Source organism: Halyomorpha halys, unplaced genomic scaffold, assembly GCF_000696795.3.
Source record: "Halyomorpha halys isolate HHAL.00 unplaced genomic scaffold, Hhal_1.1 Scaffold180.1, whole genome shotgun sequence".
Taxonomy (NCBI): Eukaryota; Metazoa; Arthropoda; class Insecta; order Hemiptera; family Pentatomidae; genus Halyomorpha; species Halyomorpha halys.
Window position 1 is genome coordinate 52,677 of NW_027107549.1, and position 16,922 is coordinate 69,598.

General features: G+C 32.2%; 1 protein-coding gene across 2 annotated transcripts in view; it reads right to left on the reverse strand.

Moving 5' to 3' along the window:
* Window positions 1-16,922, reverse strand: part of bchs (WD repeat and FYVE domain containing 3 bchs) — a 90,389-nt gene that overhangs the window by 12,896 nt on the left and 60,571 nt on the right. For both annotated transcript variants that reach the window (XM_014418138.3, XM_014418137.3), the window contains exons 42-55: window positions 15,421-15,587; window positions 15,111-15,343; window positions 14,845-14,961; window positions 14,620-14,758; window positions 13,332-13,543; window positions 12,533-12,665; window positions 10,674-10,827; window positions 9,436-9,670; window positions 9,134-9,354; window positions 4,737-4,990; window positions 2,405-2,632; window positions 1,199-1,390; window positions 721-940; window positions 250-494 (exon numbers count right to left, since the gene is read on the reverse strand). In XM_014418138.3, the coding sequence (XP_014273624.1) occupies window positions 250-494; window positions 721-940; window positions 1,199-1,390; window positions 2,405-2,632; window positions 4,737-4,990; window positions 9,134-9,354; window positions 9,436-9,670; window positions 10,674-10,827; window positions 12,533-12,665; window positions 13,332-13,543; window positions 14,620-14,758; window positions 14,845-14,961; window positions 15,111-15,343; window positions 15,421-15,587 (2,750 nt within the window). The remainder of the gene's footprint in view (window positions 1-249; window positions 495-720; window positions 941-1,198; window positions 1,391-2,404; window positions 2,633-4,736; window positions 4,991-9,133; window positions 9,355-9,435; window positions 9,671-10,673; window positions 10,828-12,532; window positions 12,666-13,331; window positions 13,544-14,619; window positions 14,759-14,844; window positions 14,962-15,110; window positions 15,344-15,420; window positions 15,588-16,922) is intronic.

A 16,922-nucleotide genomic window follows, 5' to 3' on the forward strand; every position in this document is an offset into this window, starting at 1 on the left:
ATCTTTCGAATAAAAAAAAAATTTTGATTACAATTTAATTTTTTGTGTTATTTTTTACAATTTCAAGTTCTATCGGGCTTAAAAAAACACCCTTTATCTGTAAATGTCATACAATTTACATTATCTTAGTTTACTTAATTGTTTGATATAAAAGTAAACAACTTATAGAGATTAGTCAAACTATGGTAACATCATCAAAGTATAATATTTATACATAAAACAATTAGTAAAATAATTGTACGATTTTACCTGGGCATTGTTCCGAACAGAGGATCGCCTACGCCTGACTACAGGCTGCGGCTGATCTTCCTCTTTCTTCTTGTTAGCATCTTCTTCGTCACTGCACTTTTCTTTTTCTTCTTCTTGTATATCTGGTTTCTTTTTTTGAGCTTGGGCTTCATTCTCAGCCTTCTTTTTCTCATTCTCAATGAGCTGCTTTTCACATTCCTCTGATAAACTACTTTCAGATCCACTTTTAGCTGCAAGACTTGCAACTGCACCACAAGAGGAAATAAGTCAATTGAAATATTTAATATAATTAATTTGCTCTTTGCCTAATTTGAATGTACATATTTATTATCATTGAAAGTATCTAAAATTATGTGTGATCCATGCAACCATTGATACTATTTTTGATTCGACAGAAATAAGTTCTAACTTTATAAGAAAAGAGAGCATAATAAAACTATTAAAATGTTATTTACAAATAAATTGAACTACCTCGATCGTCATTAGGATAATCAGTGGATAAGCTGCAAACATGCATCTGTTTGCCGAGGCGCCGGTGAACATTAGATTTGGTTTCTTCCACGACACTCTTCGATTTACTCTTGATCAGAGGATAGGCTAGAGGCCTCGGGGTAGGCGGAGGGTCATCGATCATACTGTCTCCAGACAGCGGGCTGTCTTTAGGCACTTGAACGTAATCTATAGACCACATCTGTAAAAATGATAAAATAGTAAACTGTTAAACTAATTAGACCAGATTATATCAATATACCATTTTAATGATAACAAAACCACATTCCTATTGAATAATAAACAGTTCCCTCAATTCAGGGTTGTATAACCTTCTAAATTCTTTGGTTAACTCATCCTTTTTAAGTCTGAATATTTTATGTAACACTTTATTTTCAAAAAACTTAAGGTGCCCTTAGTGTAAGAGGCAAAATGCAATAAACAATAATAGATATAATACCCTGACAACTCCATCAGTGGATCCCGTCAGCAAAACATTTTGTGAGTCCCATTCTCTGCATTCGGAGAAAGCTACACACAATATCTGTTGCATTCTATCGGCCCTGCCCACACTGGTGTTAACGCTGCACAGCTGTTCCCCATTGATTGTCCAAACGTGAAGCCAAGTTCCAGCACAAGTTCCTATGTCTCCCTGAAAGAAAATATAATTTTTATTTTTTGGGGTGAATGGTCAATATTATCTGGATAAGTTATCCTACAGAGCTTCTTTTGGTATCATATTGTAGACAATTTTATGAGCTTGAGTTTATTTTAACTTTTATTATACTGTGAATTTTAAAACAGACAGGAAATTCGAACTAACACTATGCAGAGATTTTAAGCAAAATTAATTTATAAAAAATATGGTTAAATTTTATGTTAATATTTACAATTAACTTTGATATAAATTTTAATCATCATCATCATAATCATTTTATCCCATTTACCGCTTGCGCAGTGTGGGGTTACAATTTGCAGAGTCTGGACCAGATATCTCGCTCTTGGACCATCTCCTTTCTCTTACTCCAATCCATATCCCGCCTCCTGAACGTCTCCTTAACACTCTCTTTTAATAATAAAAGAAATAAGAATTGACCTAAGTGTAAAGAAGGTTAAAAATATTTATGATAAGAGAATGATAAGTGTTAGGTTGATCTGTAATTAAAAGCTTTACAATTTAATAGAAAGGTAATTAGGCATAAGATAAGGCAAGCTTATTAATAAATTAATATGATTCCATAATGTTTTATTGTCTCATAGGGTCATTTGATTGAAATTAGTGATCTGGGCAGGATAGACTGAAAAAAGTGTTTAAATTATTGGATGTCAGATGTAAATTTGTATTTAAGGTATACTAAATTATTAGCAACAATGTTATTTGTAAAAAATTAATCCATAATAAAAGTTATTTAATATAGTACTTGAGGATGGCATAATTGGCCGGAACATTGGACATTTAAAGAAATAATAGAGTGTTTGAAGACATAACTTGGATGTAAATTATTTTATACAAAAAATTCATAAAAGAAATTGCAAGCTACGCTTTCAGGTGATAATTTCGCTTAAAATCGGAAATATCATTCTAGTTTCTACAAAAATGAATTTTATAATTCAATAATTAACGTTAAATTTCTTATTTAAGGTGTAATATACAGTCAGAACTTACAGTGAGGTCGTTGATTGCAACAGCAGCCACGGGAGCGTTGTGGCCAATCAACTGCCTCACAAATATGCGATGAGAAAGATCCCAAATGATGGCGGTGGCATCTCTTGAACCAGACACGATTACATTATAGGCAGGGCTAGCAGCGAGGCAGATTACTGCTTCGCTGTGCCCTGTCAGTGTTTGCACGACACTAATCTGTTTCTTGTTGTATTCCCAAATAGTAACGACCTGGAATGTAAAAAAAATAAGAAATTAAATACATGAATATCTACGTAATGGAGTAAAAATAATAAAAGTATGATTTGAGGATAGTTTTTAGTGCAAAGACACTTATGTAGAATGTTACTAGGTGTACATAGAACATAACTTAAATTAGGTAAACAATGGCATCAATAAGAAATAAAATAACAAATGAGGAGAAGATGGGAGGGGTCGAGTACAGTAAGCAAAAATACATAACTAAACAAAACTTATTATTTGTGCTGACTTCAACCTGAATTTCAGGGCTGAAAAACAAAATGATTCAGAGAAAAATAAAATAATAATAAACAAACATGGAAATATAAATAACAATAAGTTAAGTAGATAGTATTTAATACTAATAGAAGATAAAATACAATATTTCAGAGGTAAGAATTACAAAAAAAAAGTAAAAAAAAAAAAATTAAAAAAGAGACAGAGTTCAAATAAATAAACATAATGAAATAAATGATATATCATTTATTTTGTATAATTCTAACCTCTATAATATTATATTTTATCTTCTATTAGAATCAACTACTATCTAATTATATGAGAAGATGGTTGGGGGTGCGATCAAGAAAGAGAGAAATACTTTATTCATCTATGCTGCCCAAATACATCAGGTTGCTACATCACACAGCATACTAATCAATCCGTAATCGAACAGATATAAATTACATATAATTACATGGTATAATAAAATAAAAGAAAACAGTTTTTTTCCCCTACAGTTTCCTTTTACAATCAATGTCATATATACATCTATAGCTCTATACACCAAATACAAAGATTTCAATTCATTCCTTTTTTTCTTTCCCTTTTCTGTTCCTTCAATTTCACCATTTCACAATTTTTAATTTACCCGATCAACAAATTCACTCTCCCGAATTCACCCTTCTAGATCCTCTCCAGTGACCCGCTAAACAAATTCACTATTAGACGGCAATGTGAGATCAGACCATTAATAATAGTCACAGCAGTAGATCAGTTAACCAAAAAACAAACAAATAAATACATTGTACGAGAACAAGACTAACACATAGATTCAAAGGAAAATATAATAAAAAGCCGGGTTACAAGAAACACTTGAATGGATAAATAAGTTTAAAAAACATAAATAAATAATAGTACAAATAAAATAATTTAATGAATAAATAAGTTAAAACACACAAATCGACAGGTCCACATATTAAAATAAATAAATAAAACAATGAATAATCTCCGAGCTAATTCCCATGCAGGTGATGTTGTATGATCCCCAGACAGTCCAAAATAATATTTTCTGCCAAGATGGCAATATCCCCGATGCTAATACCTAGCATACCTAAGACCTAGGTCTTTTAAGAAGCTCCTATATATAACACAAATAAGTTGAAGTAACTTATTTAATTGTGCCAACGTTTCGGCCAGAATTTCTAGCTTTCATCAGGGCTAAGAACAGAACAAGATAATAACCAATGAATACAGAAAATAAAATATAAATAGAATGACATAAAGTAAATAATTGTACAGGATGGAATTAATAAAATTAAAGTGATGAAACAAGTGGAAAATAAAATGTATACATAGGTAATTGAATAAGTAAGTAAAAATAACATAATTAAGGAAATAAAATAAAAATTTGAATTTATATAATGCAAAGGAATATGAATATTTTAGTTTATTAATAATTTAAAAATTAAAATTATGGAAAGAAAAAATAAAATTGAGAGAAACAAATATATGTAACCATAATATTACATAAAGAAGCACAATATGAAGTTAAGTAACTTATTTAATTGTGGTAACATCTACTATCTACTTAATTTATTGTTATGTATATTTTCAAGTTTTTTTGACATTATTTTATTTTTATATTTCTCTGAATTAAGGTTGTTATCTCATTTTGTTTTCCAGCCCTGATAAGGTCTAAAACATTGGCACAAATAAATAGGTCTTGTTTATTTGTGCATCTTTGCTCCCCCACCCCAGACCATCTTTTCCTCATATCTATCTACAGTCAACTAATATTAACACCATTAAAATGACAAATATGTGATTCAGTTTTTCTGCACACAAATGTATGAATGAATGGATAAAAGTTGATTACCGAGCCTGTTCCGGCTGTGATGATGGTTTTAGCATTCGGACATACACAGGCCACAATCTCGCCAACTGTGTGCATGACGGTCTCACAGGTGAATATAGCTCTATCGCTGTCATAATTTCCCATCCTCAGGGTATGGTCAGCAAAGCCCCAGGCAACGTAGCGAGTATAATTTGGAGGTACAAGAACTTTATTCTGTTCAGTCGCAAGAACAGATTTCTCCCACTGGATGATCTGGCCAACAGATCCTTTTAGCTCTGAAACAAAATGATTAATCTTATATTTTCTAATATCAAAATAAAGTAATCCCTCCATATGGTTAGGACTAAATAAGAGTAGAAACAATGGAAACTTTCTTTTCAAATCTATTTGAAAGAAACCTTTATATAACAAATTTAAAAAAAAAAAAGACTCAGAAAAAATAACTTATCATTGTTGAATGAATTTTCACAATGGTAGTGTCTATATAGTGAAAATGATCTCAATATATATTGTAATGCCTACTTTTTTAAAAGTTGTTTTAGTTATATTTTATTTTATGTTTCGAGATTAATATTTGTAGATTGTCTTATATAAAACCAAAAACAGACTAACCAATTTCATCATTCAGAAGTTATGGAGGCCAAAACAAAGTCGTTTAAAATATTTTAATGTGGAGGCACGCGTCATTCTGAAGTTTGTGGAATTACTTCTATGTTGAGTGGGTGGATTGTAATTTTTCAACTTTTGTTGTTTCTCTACCATGATTATAGTACAAATTAATCTAAGAAGAAAAAGAAGACGATAGCAATTATCAATGAAGTATTTATATCAGTGAATCATTGTAAGTGAATTATAGCGGTTGTGCTACACTTGATGTTTGCATCTACTATCGAACAATGAACAAAGAAAACCCTTGTTGTTCAGGCCCGGGAGAGGGATGACGTTTCCTGGAAGCAGGGGGTGCTAAACATCCTTTGTTTACAGTCAGTGTTAGATAAATAGAAAGAAGACTTCAAGAGTCAGCAGTCATCCAAGAAGAGATATCTTTAAAGAAAGTGAAGTCACTCTTTGTTTGGATCCCTGTGTAAGAGGACGTCTCCTGGAAGCAGAGGTGACCGAATCCTTTGTTGACTGTTAGATGTAGTATCTTGAGAAAGAAAACATCAATAACCATCAATCATCAAAGAAGATTATATAATTAGTTAGTTTGCTCTACCTAGGTTTTAATTATATTTGTAAAAGTAGCCATTAATTTAGTTAAGTACCATTGTGTTTTGATTATCTGGAAAACCCGCCCTGAGATAAGAGCCAATAATATTATATATAATTTAAAATAAAATTATTATATCTATTTAATATTTTTTAATCTTTTCATTTAAACATTGCCATCTTCAAAGTTATAATTTAGATCTGAGAATAAAAACTATTTTTTTTTTTTTTTTATCTTTCATTTTCTTTATTTGCACCTGTAAATGTACTTTACAACCAGCAAATGAGATGTTCTATTCAGGCATGGCATGAGTTGGCATGAGGGAGATAGCACTTCTCCTGACGTTTAGTAAATTTTTTAATTACACTAGGAGGTCCTACATCCAACTCCTCTTCAGCCTATGCCGAGTTAGGTCAGGAATGTTATGTGTTGCCATCTGTCGAATACATTTATTGAAATGTCCAAGTAGCGTGTTGTGAAACCGTTTATAAGTCATATGAATATGGTCCGTTACAGTTGGAATGCGTAGGTCAGTGTGAATGGTCTCATTTGAAACGTAGAGTGGTGAATTTGTTGCCAGTCTTAAAAATAAAAAAACTTAGTATTTTCTGAATCAGTGTCTTTTTAGCATGTTCATAAATTTGACAGGCATAAGTCCATATGGGTTTTAGTAAGTAATTGTAAACATTAAGTTTCTGTCAGAGCGGTAATTTAGAACATCTGTGTAGTATAGAATATAATTGTCTCAGTTGGAAATTTAGCATTTTATGTTTTGTCTTGACTCCATGTCAATCTTCTGTCATAGGTAAGTCCTAAATAAGTTACTCACTTTGTTTGTGGTATAGGGTGGTTGTCAATGTAAACTGAAGGGCATGTTTTGTGTCGTAGAATAAATGTGGCTTGTCGTGATTAATCTTAATGTTCCATCGTGTGCACCATGTCTGTATATTGTTTAGACTATGTTGTAGTGTTAGTGTGGCCTGTGTTTCTCGAAATGATAGCAGTGTCGTCTGAATACGTCACAGTTAGTATATTGATGTTTGTTGGTAAGTCATTTGTGAATATGAGGTACAGAAGTGGGGCCTATTAGGTTTCCTTTTATTTATTTTAATAAATCTGGAATATTACAATGTATACATACTCCTCTCAGTAAAATGAATGGACATATCTAGACATGAATCTTTGCAACCCTCCTTCCATTTCTTTCCAACGTGTTTAGTCAGTTTGTATATTTTTCTAACATAATACAGTAAGTTTTAATAATAACAAAACTAAAAATGATCAACATTACTTTCAACAGTTTATTTTAATCCCCCAATATTTTGGCCCTTAGGTCATTATCAAGGAAACAACCTAAAAATTGTTTTCGCATTATAACCGTCTTACTCCCTCATTCATAATACTAATATTTCTTAAACATATCTCAATTATTGATTTGTCACAATTCGTTAAAAAACATCTTTAACTAGCAAGCCGATTGCCCATGTCATATAATCTTCAAAACAAAAACAATTATCAAAATAATATCATAACAGTTTCCTACTCAAATTTTATAATATAGCTGCTTACTTATAGTATTTCAATACATAAACAACTATTTAAAAAAAAAAATTCTTATTACCAAACACATTAACAATAAAACCTAATATAGCCATCTGTAGCTCAGTGGTTAAGATACCGTCTTACCAATTAGATGTTTATTGGCCTGGGACATTGACTTTTTTCACTGAGTGGCGGTCCCACAAAATGAAAAACTTTGACCCCAACCATGATTAGGCAGTATAGGACTTCAAAGAGAGTCTTGGCCAAAAAAAGCAAAACAATAAAACCTATCTTCAATAGGTTAGGACTCCGTTTCTAATTTATATTTTATATTTTTTCTCAGTCAAAATGTTTAAATACCGTTTCTGTAAATTTTTAAAATAAAAAATTCAAAAATATTCTTTAAGATTATCCTTGATTTTTTTTTACTATAACAAATAGGAAATAAGAAAGATACATGTCAATTAGTCATTTTTGGCACTCGACAGACAGCGGGTCAAAGTGGTACTACTCCGTATTTACTAACATAATTTTTTATAAGCAAGCGATAATTTTAATAAATGGCACTGAAACTGTTCCAACAACATTTTTTTTTAAATTTGAGCAAAATTAGTTTTAAACTATACAGAGCTAAGCATTAAGGCAACACTGTATTACTTGTTGTGTTAATATTTTTATTTGTAATTTCAATCTCCAAGTAATTTACAATACGCAGTAAGTACCATTACTTTTCTAGATTTGTAAAATAAGAATGTATACATACTATGCTCATATTTTAATTATGATGAGTTATATCTCATACCAGACATATCAATCATTTAAACGAGGTTGAATTCTAAACAACTTGTCATACTGAAGTCAATAAATAAGGAATATATAATATGTAATAATATAGAAGTCAAAGACTTTAAGAAGAGAAGCAGAGGAAAAACAGCTTGCAAGTAAATGAAAATAAAACAACGTATTTGATTTTAAGCTGAAAAATCCATCCTAGCGACATGGTCTGTGTGGATGGCAAATCGTTTCCGGAAGACAGTTTCAAATACCTCGGCTCCACAATAACATCAATAAATGATCAACGATTGAGATAGACCAGCGTAGAACGTGCGGGAACAGTCTCTCAAGAATACTGGAATCGTGAAAAATCTCTAAAAATCTGAAGATAAGAGTGTACAATGATAAAGCTGATATCAGCTGTGAGACCTGGTCTCTAACAGGTGCCCCAGAAAGCAGAATCGAGAGATTTAAACGGAAAATCCGTACAATAACAGGAACAATCTGAGATCAAAGCTTAAGCACATGGAGGAGAAGAACTAACAGTGAACTGCTTACAGAGACTGGTCAATCAATATCTCACGATATGAAGGCAAGGAGGTTAAGATGGGCTGCAATGTAGCAAACTGGAAAACAGTAGCCCGAGATAAGCAGGTGTGGAGAAGGCGGCCAAATACTTACACAGTCTATAGAGCTAAAAAAAAAGTTCTAAACATCCAAATAACAAATTCTTAGATAAAAATGATCTCAATAAAACAAATCTTTAGATACATCAAAGTTTCTTTAAAACCTTTTTAGATCAGTTAAACTAACATTTTACTGTATATAAAAGTATTTACTAACATTTCACACTATATAAATTGTATAAGTGAAGAAATACTTTAAAAGATACCTTTGATTGGATGAAGCGAGGGCCTCAGATTATCCAGGTTATGATAAAACAGACGTTCTACTAAGAAACAGGGAGCAGTACTGATTGGAGTGGGGTCCAGCACGGACACTCTTTGCCCGAGCTTCTTCGCAGGGTGTGCTTTTTTAAATAACTGTTTAGGGATTTGTCCAAAATTGTTGATAAATCCAATAGTAGCATTTTTCTTCAAAGGATCATCGATACTAGAATAAATAAATAATCATTAATAGAATAATAAGCATATAGAAAAATACAATAAAATAAACAAAGGATTATTGTATTACTTATAAATGTCGACATTTCCTTCATAGAAAAGATGATGGAAGACGTTGACGGCATCGACTGCAGCAGATCCTTGTTGCTTACAGCCGAAGATGAGGTCTATCCAATGGTGAAGGTTCTGGGAGACGTAGTCGCATTCCAAAGCCTGTCGATGTACCCTGATGAATTCCCTTGGGTCTCCCTTAGCCCAAGGCGGTAAGACAACATCTCCGAGTTGAATACCGTTCTGTTTGCAGCCTACGTTCAATAAAATGTGACTTACTCATAATTTTTTTTTTAATAAAATTATTAAGAGTTTAAATTTACATATAGCTGCTTCAGATTTATAAAGATGCAACTGTAAAATTGTTTGAAATAATTGTTGTGTTGACAGGCTCAAGAATATATTTATTAGATGTTTGTAAATCGAACTAATTGTACTAACAATATTCCTTACATAACGGATTTTTTTAGTACAGTCATGTTGATTCAAAAAAGAATCTAGTAAATGAATTTTTGAGCCCTCCATCGTAATAAAATCTATCATTATACTTTTTAAAAAAAAACTGATTTGACAGAAAGCGTCTTCAATTTTTCAGACCTGTTAAAAAAGATTAGGCAGTATTTTTTATTTCAATTACTTTTTTTTTTTTGTAAACAGAAGAGCAAATTGAAAATAAATGTACAGAAGATTAAATTAAGAATAAAATTAAAGAGAGAAAAAAAACAAGAAAGGCAACAGTAGTCTCAAATTAAAAACATTATTTATAATGTCAAATGTTCATTTGAGCATCTATTAGTGTATCATTTAAACATTTTTTATGTTTTAAATTTGAAAATAAATATTAAACACTTTGAAGAAATGTTACATAACAATTACTCGTAAAGAATAGATACCCAGCTCCAAACCATGTCATGGTAACCAAACCAGAACCTTCTTCTAAAGAAGATTTGCCAACATTAAAACTAAGTAAATGACATAGTTAATCTAAAATTCACTTAAAGTTAGAAATATTTCATAGAACCTGTTTAAAAAAAAAAAATCAGATGTAAAAAGAGGTAAGAATCCATTTATTCAATTGTTGAAACAAAGTTAAAAAAACAAAACAGGCATGAGCTTGGAAGATATTTTAAAATTATGATAAGTCCCTGAGTTTCCAAGTTAAAAAATATGAACAAATATTGGGAAGACAGGCAAACTAAAAAAGAAAGAATATGATAAAAAATTCTTTATAGAAAATCAAGCTTGAAGATAACATACCTAAATCGAAGTTGTTAGCATTAGTTAGAAACTGTGGCAAGTAGAAAAACTCAGGGATAAGTTCTTTAACGTCAGCCATGTTATGTTTGGACGCTGATAGCCAAGCTTCTCGAATACTGTGAAACATTCTATCAGCCAGGTCAAAATGGCCTCCCTGAAACATGCACCACAATATATTACTTTTCACAATAAATATCTATTTAATGTCATAATTACAATAATACTGTTGTTGAGACTATCTATATAGGTCTGTTACAGTGGTATTCTGGCCAGTTGACTACACCATAGAAGGCCCTCAACAAAGAATGTTCACGAATTCGTGTGATCTTAGGAAATGAGTGAGGATTGGGAGGCCTATGAAATATAGGCTTTGGTAGGCATAATAAAAAAAATCTGATTTAATATAGCAGAAATGGTTATCAGACCGAACTACCATGAGAGGTTTCCACTACCAGTGCAATGACTAGAATCTGGTTGGGTTAATAACCACCTTGTCTCCAGTTGGAGCATATTGTAATATGCTCTTTTATGAGTAAATCGTTATTTTTATTATATTTTTTACATTATACATCAGATTTTTAGTATAATATCCTCTTTGATGAGCAAATAGTTATTTTTTATATATAAATTATTGTTAGTAGGTTTTATGTGATTTATCTTTTCAACATTTTTATTTGTGGTATTAAACCTAAAAGCTAACCAATTTTGTTAAGTAAAATATCCAGTCACAAAAGATATCGTTCAAGTGTCTTGTGAAAAGTTCATTGAATCGCAGCCATATTGAGCAAATTCAAATATTTTAAAAACTCTGTTATTTTGGTGTGCTTTCTTTATTGTATGATCAAGTAATAAATATAACAATTATTACGAGGTGAAGACAGTTGGGGGTGAGGTCAAAATGTTACACAAATAAGTTGAAATAATTTATTTAATCGTGGCAACATTTTGGTAAGAATTTCTAGTCTTCATCAGGGCTATTCTCTTGAAGTCCAACATTTCAAGCTAACAGCCCTGATGAAGGCTAGAAATTCTTACCAAAACGTTGACACGATTAAATAAGTTATTTCAACTTATTTGTGTTATATTTTGACCAGAACCCCCAACCCTCTTCTCTTCGTATAAGTCATCCACGTTCAACAATCTCTCATGGTTATAAAAATTATTGATATATGAAAATAACAATATATTTTTACAAAAGATTATTTATAAACACAATAGATTTTGAAGGGCTTGTGCTGGCGCTATATTGTGGGTTCAGGGTGAACTATGGGGATGTCAGCCTGGTTTCCCTCGCTACATTGTTATCTCAAACAATATTAGTTAGGTTAAAAACAATTATGTTTATCTATAGTTATGTGTATATTACTTTATATATATATGATAACAATTATGTATATGTAGATAGGTGGTGTAGCTATAAAAAAATAATCAGTTCAGCAAACAAAAGATAGGTAAATTAAGGTCCAATTATAAGAGACTACCAACTTTTGAATCGCTATCATGTAACGCTCTTTCATCTAATTGGCCTTTCCATTTGTGAATAAAACGATATTATTGACATGTACTGAAGGCTTTGATTTTAGATATTAAAAAAAAAAAAAGAAGAAAAATTGCATAACTGTTACTAGACCTTCGCTCTCAAAGTTGTTTTTCATTCATATTACCAGCATAATTATCCATAAGTCGTGACTGTCATTTGTTACCAAAAGCGAAATACCTTAAACACAATAGCTTCTACGATTTGTCTTTGTCCTCATGTTATGGACTGAAAATTATTTTCATTGTCTCCATAATGGAACCCTCGAGTGCAAAGGGTTAAATTAAGTAAATTTTAGATAGTGAAATGTCAGCGAACTCACTTGTAGCCTCAAGAAGTGCTGGGTGAAAGGTTCCATCCTCACTAGATATGAACAGACTATCATCGCAGAGGAGTAATGTGTGCCGTAGTGGTAAGGTGGAGTTTCGCCGTGTGGGTCATCCCATTCTGTATATCTGAAAAATAAAAAACACTTTAATACTAAAATTTAATAAATAAACCATTTTATTTTATAACAAGCAGTGTGGTGATTAACCAAAGATTTTTTTTTTTCTAAAGATGTTATTTAATTTTTCTGTATCACGTCACGTTTAATATACACTTGTATAAAAAAATCATTTTTCTGTATCCATACAATGTCTCTACAATCGAAACAAGTGCGGCTATCCCTCATTCCAGGCTAGAAGCAAGGGGGGCTATCTCTTATTCCAGGCTAGAAGCAAGGGGGGCTATCCCTCATTCCAGGCTAGAAGCAAGGGGGGCTATCCCTTATTCCAGGCTAGAAGCAAGGGGGGCTATCCCTCATTCCAGGCTAGAAGCAAGGGGGGCTATCCCTCATTCCAGGCTAGAAGCAAGGGGGGCTATCCCTCATTCCAGGCTAGAAGCAAGGGGGGCTATCCCTTATTCCAGGCTAGAAGCAAGAGGGTCTCCCCAAGGAAAATATTTATTAATATGCATAAACAAATAAATCAACAATAATAGGCTAAGTCCTGAGGATAAATGTTGTCTAAATCAACATTTTAAATTTAAGTTATTATTAGAAATTATTATGGTATACAAAGTTTTGATTTCAGAACTATAATAAACAGTTCATAACTGAAAAAAACAACAATCAAACAAACCTTTTCTTGAACTGTTCCAGGCGCTCGGGGCTTTGGGCTCCCATAGGCTTTGTGAAATCCCTGAAAGTCGCAGAGTCATTCAAATCCAATTTTTCAGAGTCGTAATCAGCCAAGATCCAAGGAAAGACTGGATACTGCATCAGGTCATTGTAACTGCGACCGGCGAGGGTATTCAAGTGCATTAAATACTGGAAATTAGTTATTTCTCCACGCTGCAACATGGAAAAATGATAATAATTATAAAATATCTTGTTGGAGTAATTTTAATAAATTTAATAATGAATATGTATACTTATTCACAAAATACTCTTGAGGGAATTCAAGGTAGGAATAATTCTTTAAAATATCAGTGATGAATATGACAAGATGATCAGGGATTGTTGTAAGGAATGAAGAATATTAATAAGTGAAATTGAATTTTAGAGCTTCAGGGCTATGAACAAACAGGATAACAAACAAATACGAAGAATTATACGAACAAACAAAAAACTATAAAAATCAGATTAATACATATATGATATGTAAATACTGAAAATTAAAATAATGATAAAAGTGAGAAAGAAAACAGTATAAAATATAGACGAGGAGAAGATGGTTGGGGGTGCGGTAAAAAAAATCAAACACAAATAAGTTGATGTAACTTATTTGTGTTATATTTTGACCGCCCCCCCCCCCAACCATATTCTTCTCGTATAAGTCATCCATGATCAACTATCTCTCATAATTATAAAATATATAATAAAAAGCTTGAACATATTTCTATTGCATATTTAAAAATATTTACTAATCTGATTTCTGTAGTGGATTATTCAATAAAACATATACAAGAAACTGAAATCATATCTTAATGATTTAATTTGTAAAAATTATAAGACTTTTCATTTATAAGTGACAAAAAGTATTAATAAAAAAAAAACTCTTTGTAAGAATTTATTTTAAAAAATTAGTTCACCAACAAAATTTGTATTATACCTCCTATTTTAACTATCAATTCAGTAAAAAATTTTTTATACACCAGTTATGATTATTGGAGTGTTTGAAGCTTCAATTACCGAGATTACACTGTATTTTGTCTATTAGAATGTGTTTTGTTCGGGTGTATTGTTACAAGCTGTAGTCAGACAACATTCTTAAAATTCTGGTGTATAGAGGATAGTTGTTTACTACCCTCCAAATTAGTGCTCTTCACTTCTGACCATACCTCTCTCGCTTTCATATTCTCTAATGTTGACCAAGCAGATATGACAATCATAACTAAGCTCTCAGTAACTCTACAAGAAAAACTTACCACCCATCGCTGTGTAACTGACGTTTCCCCAATGAGACTAGACAGAAGACTTGCAGTTTGTTCGACGTTTGCAGTACGCTTCTGACCAGCAACAGACTGCTGAGCACTATCTGCTAAGCCAGTAGCGAACGACAAAAACCTATAAAATATAATTAACAATGCTGTTGATTTTGAACAAAAACAAGTTGTTTTTACAGATTTATTAAATATGAATTAAAAAATTACCTTTGATAAACTTTATTTCTGATTTTTCTAGGAAAAGCAAGGAGATAATTCCTTCCGTCGCCAGAGAACACTTCGAGAGCCATTGGTTGTAACAAATACCTTCTTTTATGTACTTCTCTGAAATATGTAGTAATAATAATAAAGTAAAACTCTTCAAAACATTTATAGTATAATTAATTAAAATATTTCGAGGCAGTAGTAACAATCTTAATACCATTAAAAGTGAAAGAAAAAAATAAAAGTTATTGTACACAAATAATAACAACCTTATATCTTCATAGTTAAATTTTGAGCATTGTCGTTTAGAAGAAGAAACTGTCCCTTGAGGAGGAAGAATCGGGTCGTACGTATCCGGGGGTAGGCATTCAATGTCCCTGATCTCTCGAGACTTGAGGAGGGTAAAGCCATCAACGATGTACAAGTGTTCTTTACCGAACAGAAGAAGACCTTCCATCGTGTCAAGGCCTTGAATCCGTGCGCATCGAAACATGTGGCTTATCTAAAAGTTCAAATGTGATGTCAAATCGATATTTATTTCATAAAATAGAAAAAAAAAAAAAAACACTGAATAAAAACCTTTTCATTCGGCTCGAGGAGCCTGAGAATAGTTTGGTTGTCGGTTGGGCTCTCTTCCTCTCCTCCTCCTACGTCTACTTCACAATCATCACCACCTTCATCCGGTTCAGACACTGATCTCTTGACAGCTCTTCGAAGGACTCCATTTTCCAAAGTATCCAATCCCGCTGTAACAAGTTCACAATTCGATAAGCTGAAGTTGGTGGGAGGGTGAATTTTCAAGATTTTGAATTTTTTAACTTATTGAGTTTTTTAAGAGGAAAGTGTAAAGATCAAAAATTGCAAATAGATTTATTTGCTTCATTGACACAATTAAACAATTAAACAGTGTAAGAAAAATCACAACAGAAAAAACACTCATTAGGTAAACAATGACGGTCAGAAGATAGAAACACTTGTATACCACTTGTAGCAAAAACAAAATATCAACAAATGCTAGTTAAACAAAGAATGTAACAAATGTCAATATCCACACGATATGTATTCCAGAGAGGCAAACATAGTAGACGATGGATTTGTGTCAGCTATTATCTTTGATTTATCCCAAATAAACAACTCAATGAGCGTCTACATGGAACACGACTGAGAGGCAGCCCACTTAACCAATCAAACTGGTAGAAAGTGGTTGAGGAGGCCAGGACGCAGTAATGGATTGTCACGCCGATTGGAGAAGACAATACTAACTGAGCACGAATGTATGAATACAGCACAAACGCTTACCCAAATGTCCTTTATTGATTTATTCCCAAAAACCGAAACTTGAGTCGGCTAAAAATCCAGACAAAATTTACTGTTAAGATTGGAAACAAGTGCTGTAACCTGTCAATACAAGAAAACATAGGCATCATCTTCAATCAAGCAAAAAGCAAATCTATAACTATACTCAAAAAATTCCTATGATTCCGTAATTCCATTCTTCAGAACATCCGTCAGCTCCTAGTATCCTCTCTCGTCTTCCCCCACTTCGACTATGGGTCCTTGGTGTATGGAGGGCTATCTGCAGGACAAGAGTTGAGACTGAAGAGACTCATGAATTGCTTGGTAAGATTTATCTTTGGGTTCCCAAGGCGCTCTCAATTCTCCCGCTGGTATATAGAGTTGAAGTGGCTCTATCCAACATCTGGAAGGCAATACCTCCTAGGCAGTCCTCATCCATTCTTTCCTTTAAACAAGACCTATTCCTCCACTTATTGTATAACCAAACTTCCACATCATTGTAATCAGATAAACAGGCATATATTGATTAACATTATAAACAGTAGTAAAGCCAATATACCAATGTAATTTCATTTTACTATCTGAAAATTTGTAAATGCTTGCCATATAAAAATCTTAATATATAAACCATGTATTTATTCTTAGGGGACATATGTCCCAAATAAAATTATTTTTTCATTCATTTATTCATTCATCTTACCAGTATATTTGTAGCAAATTCGGCTTATCCTACAGTAGGGGTATTCATGATGTTGTGTTAAATGTTAAATGTTATAAGTATAAGA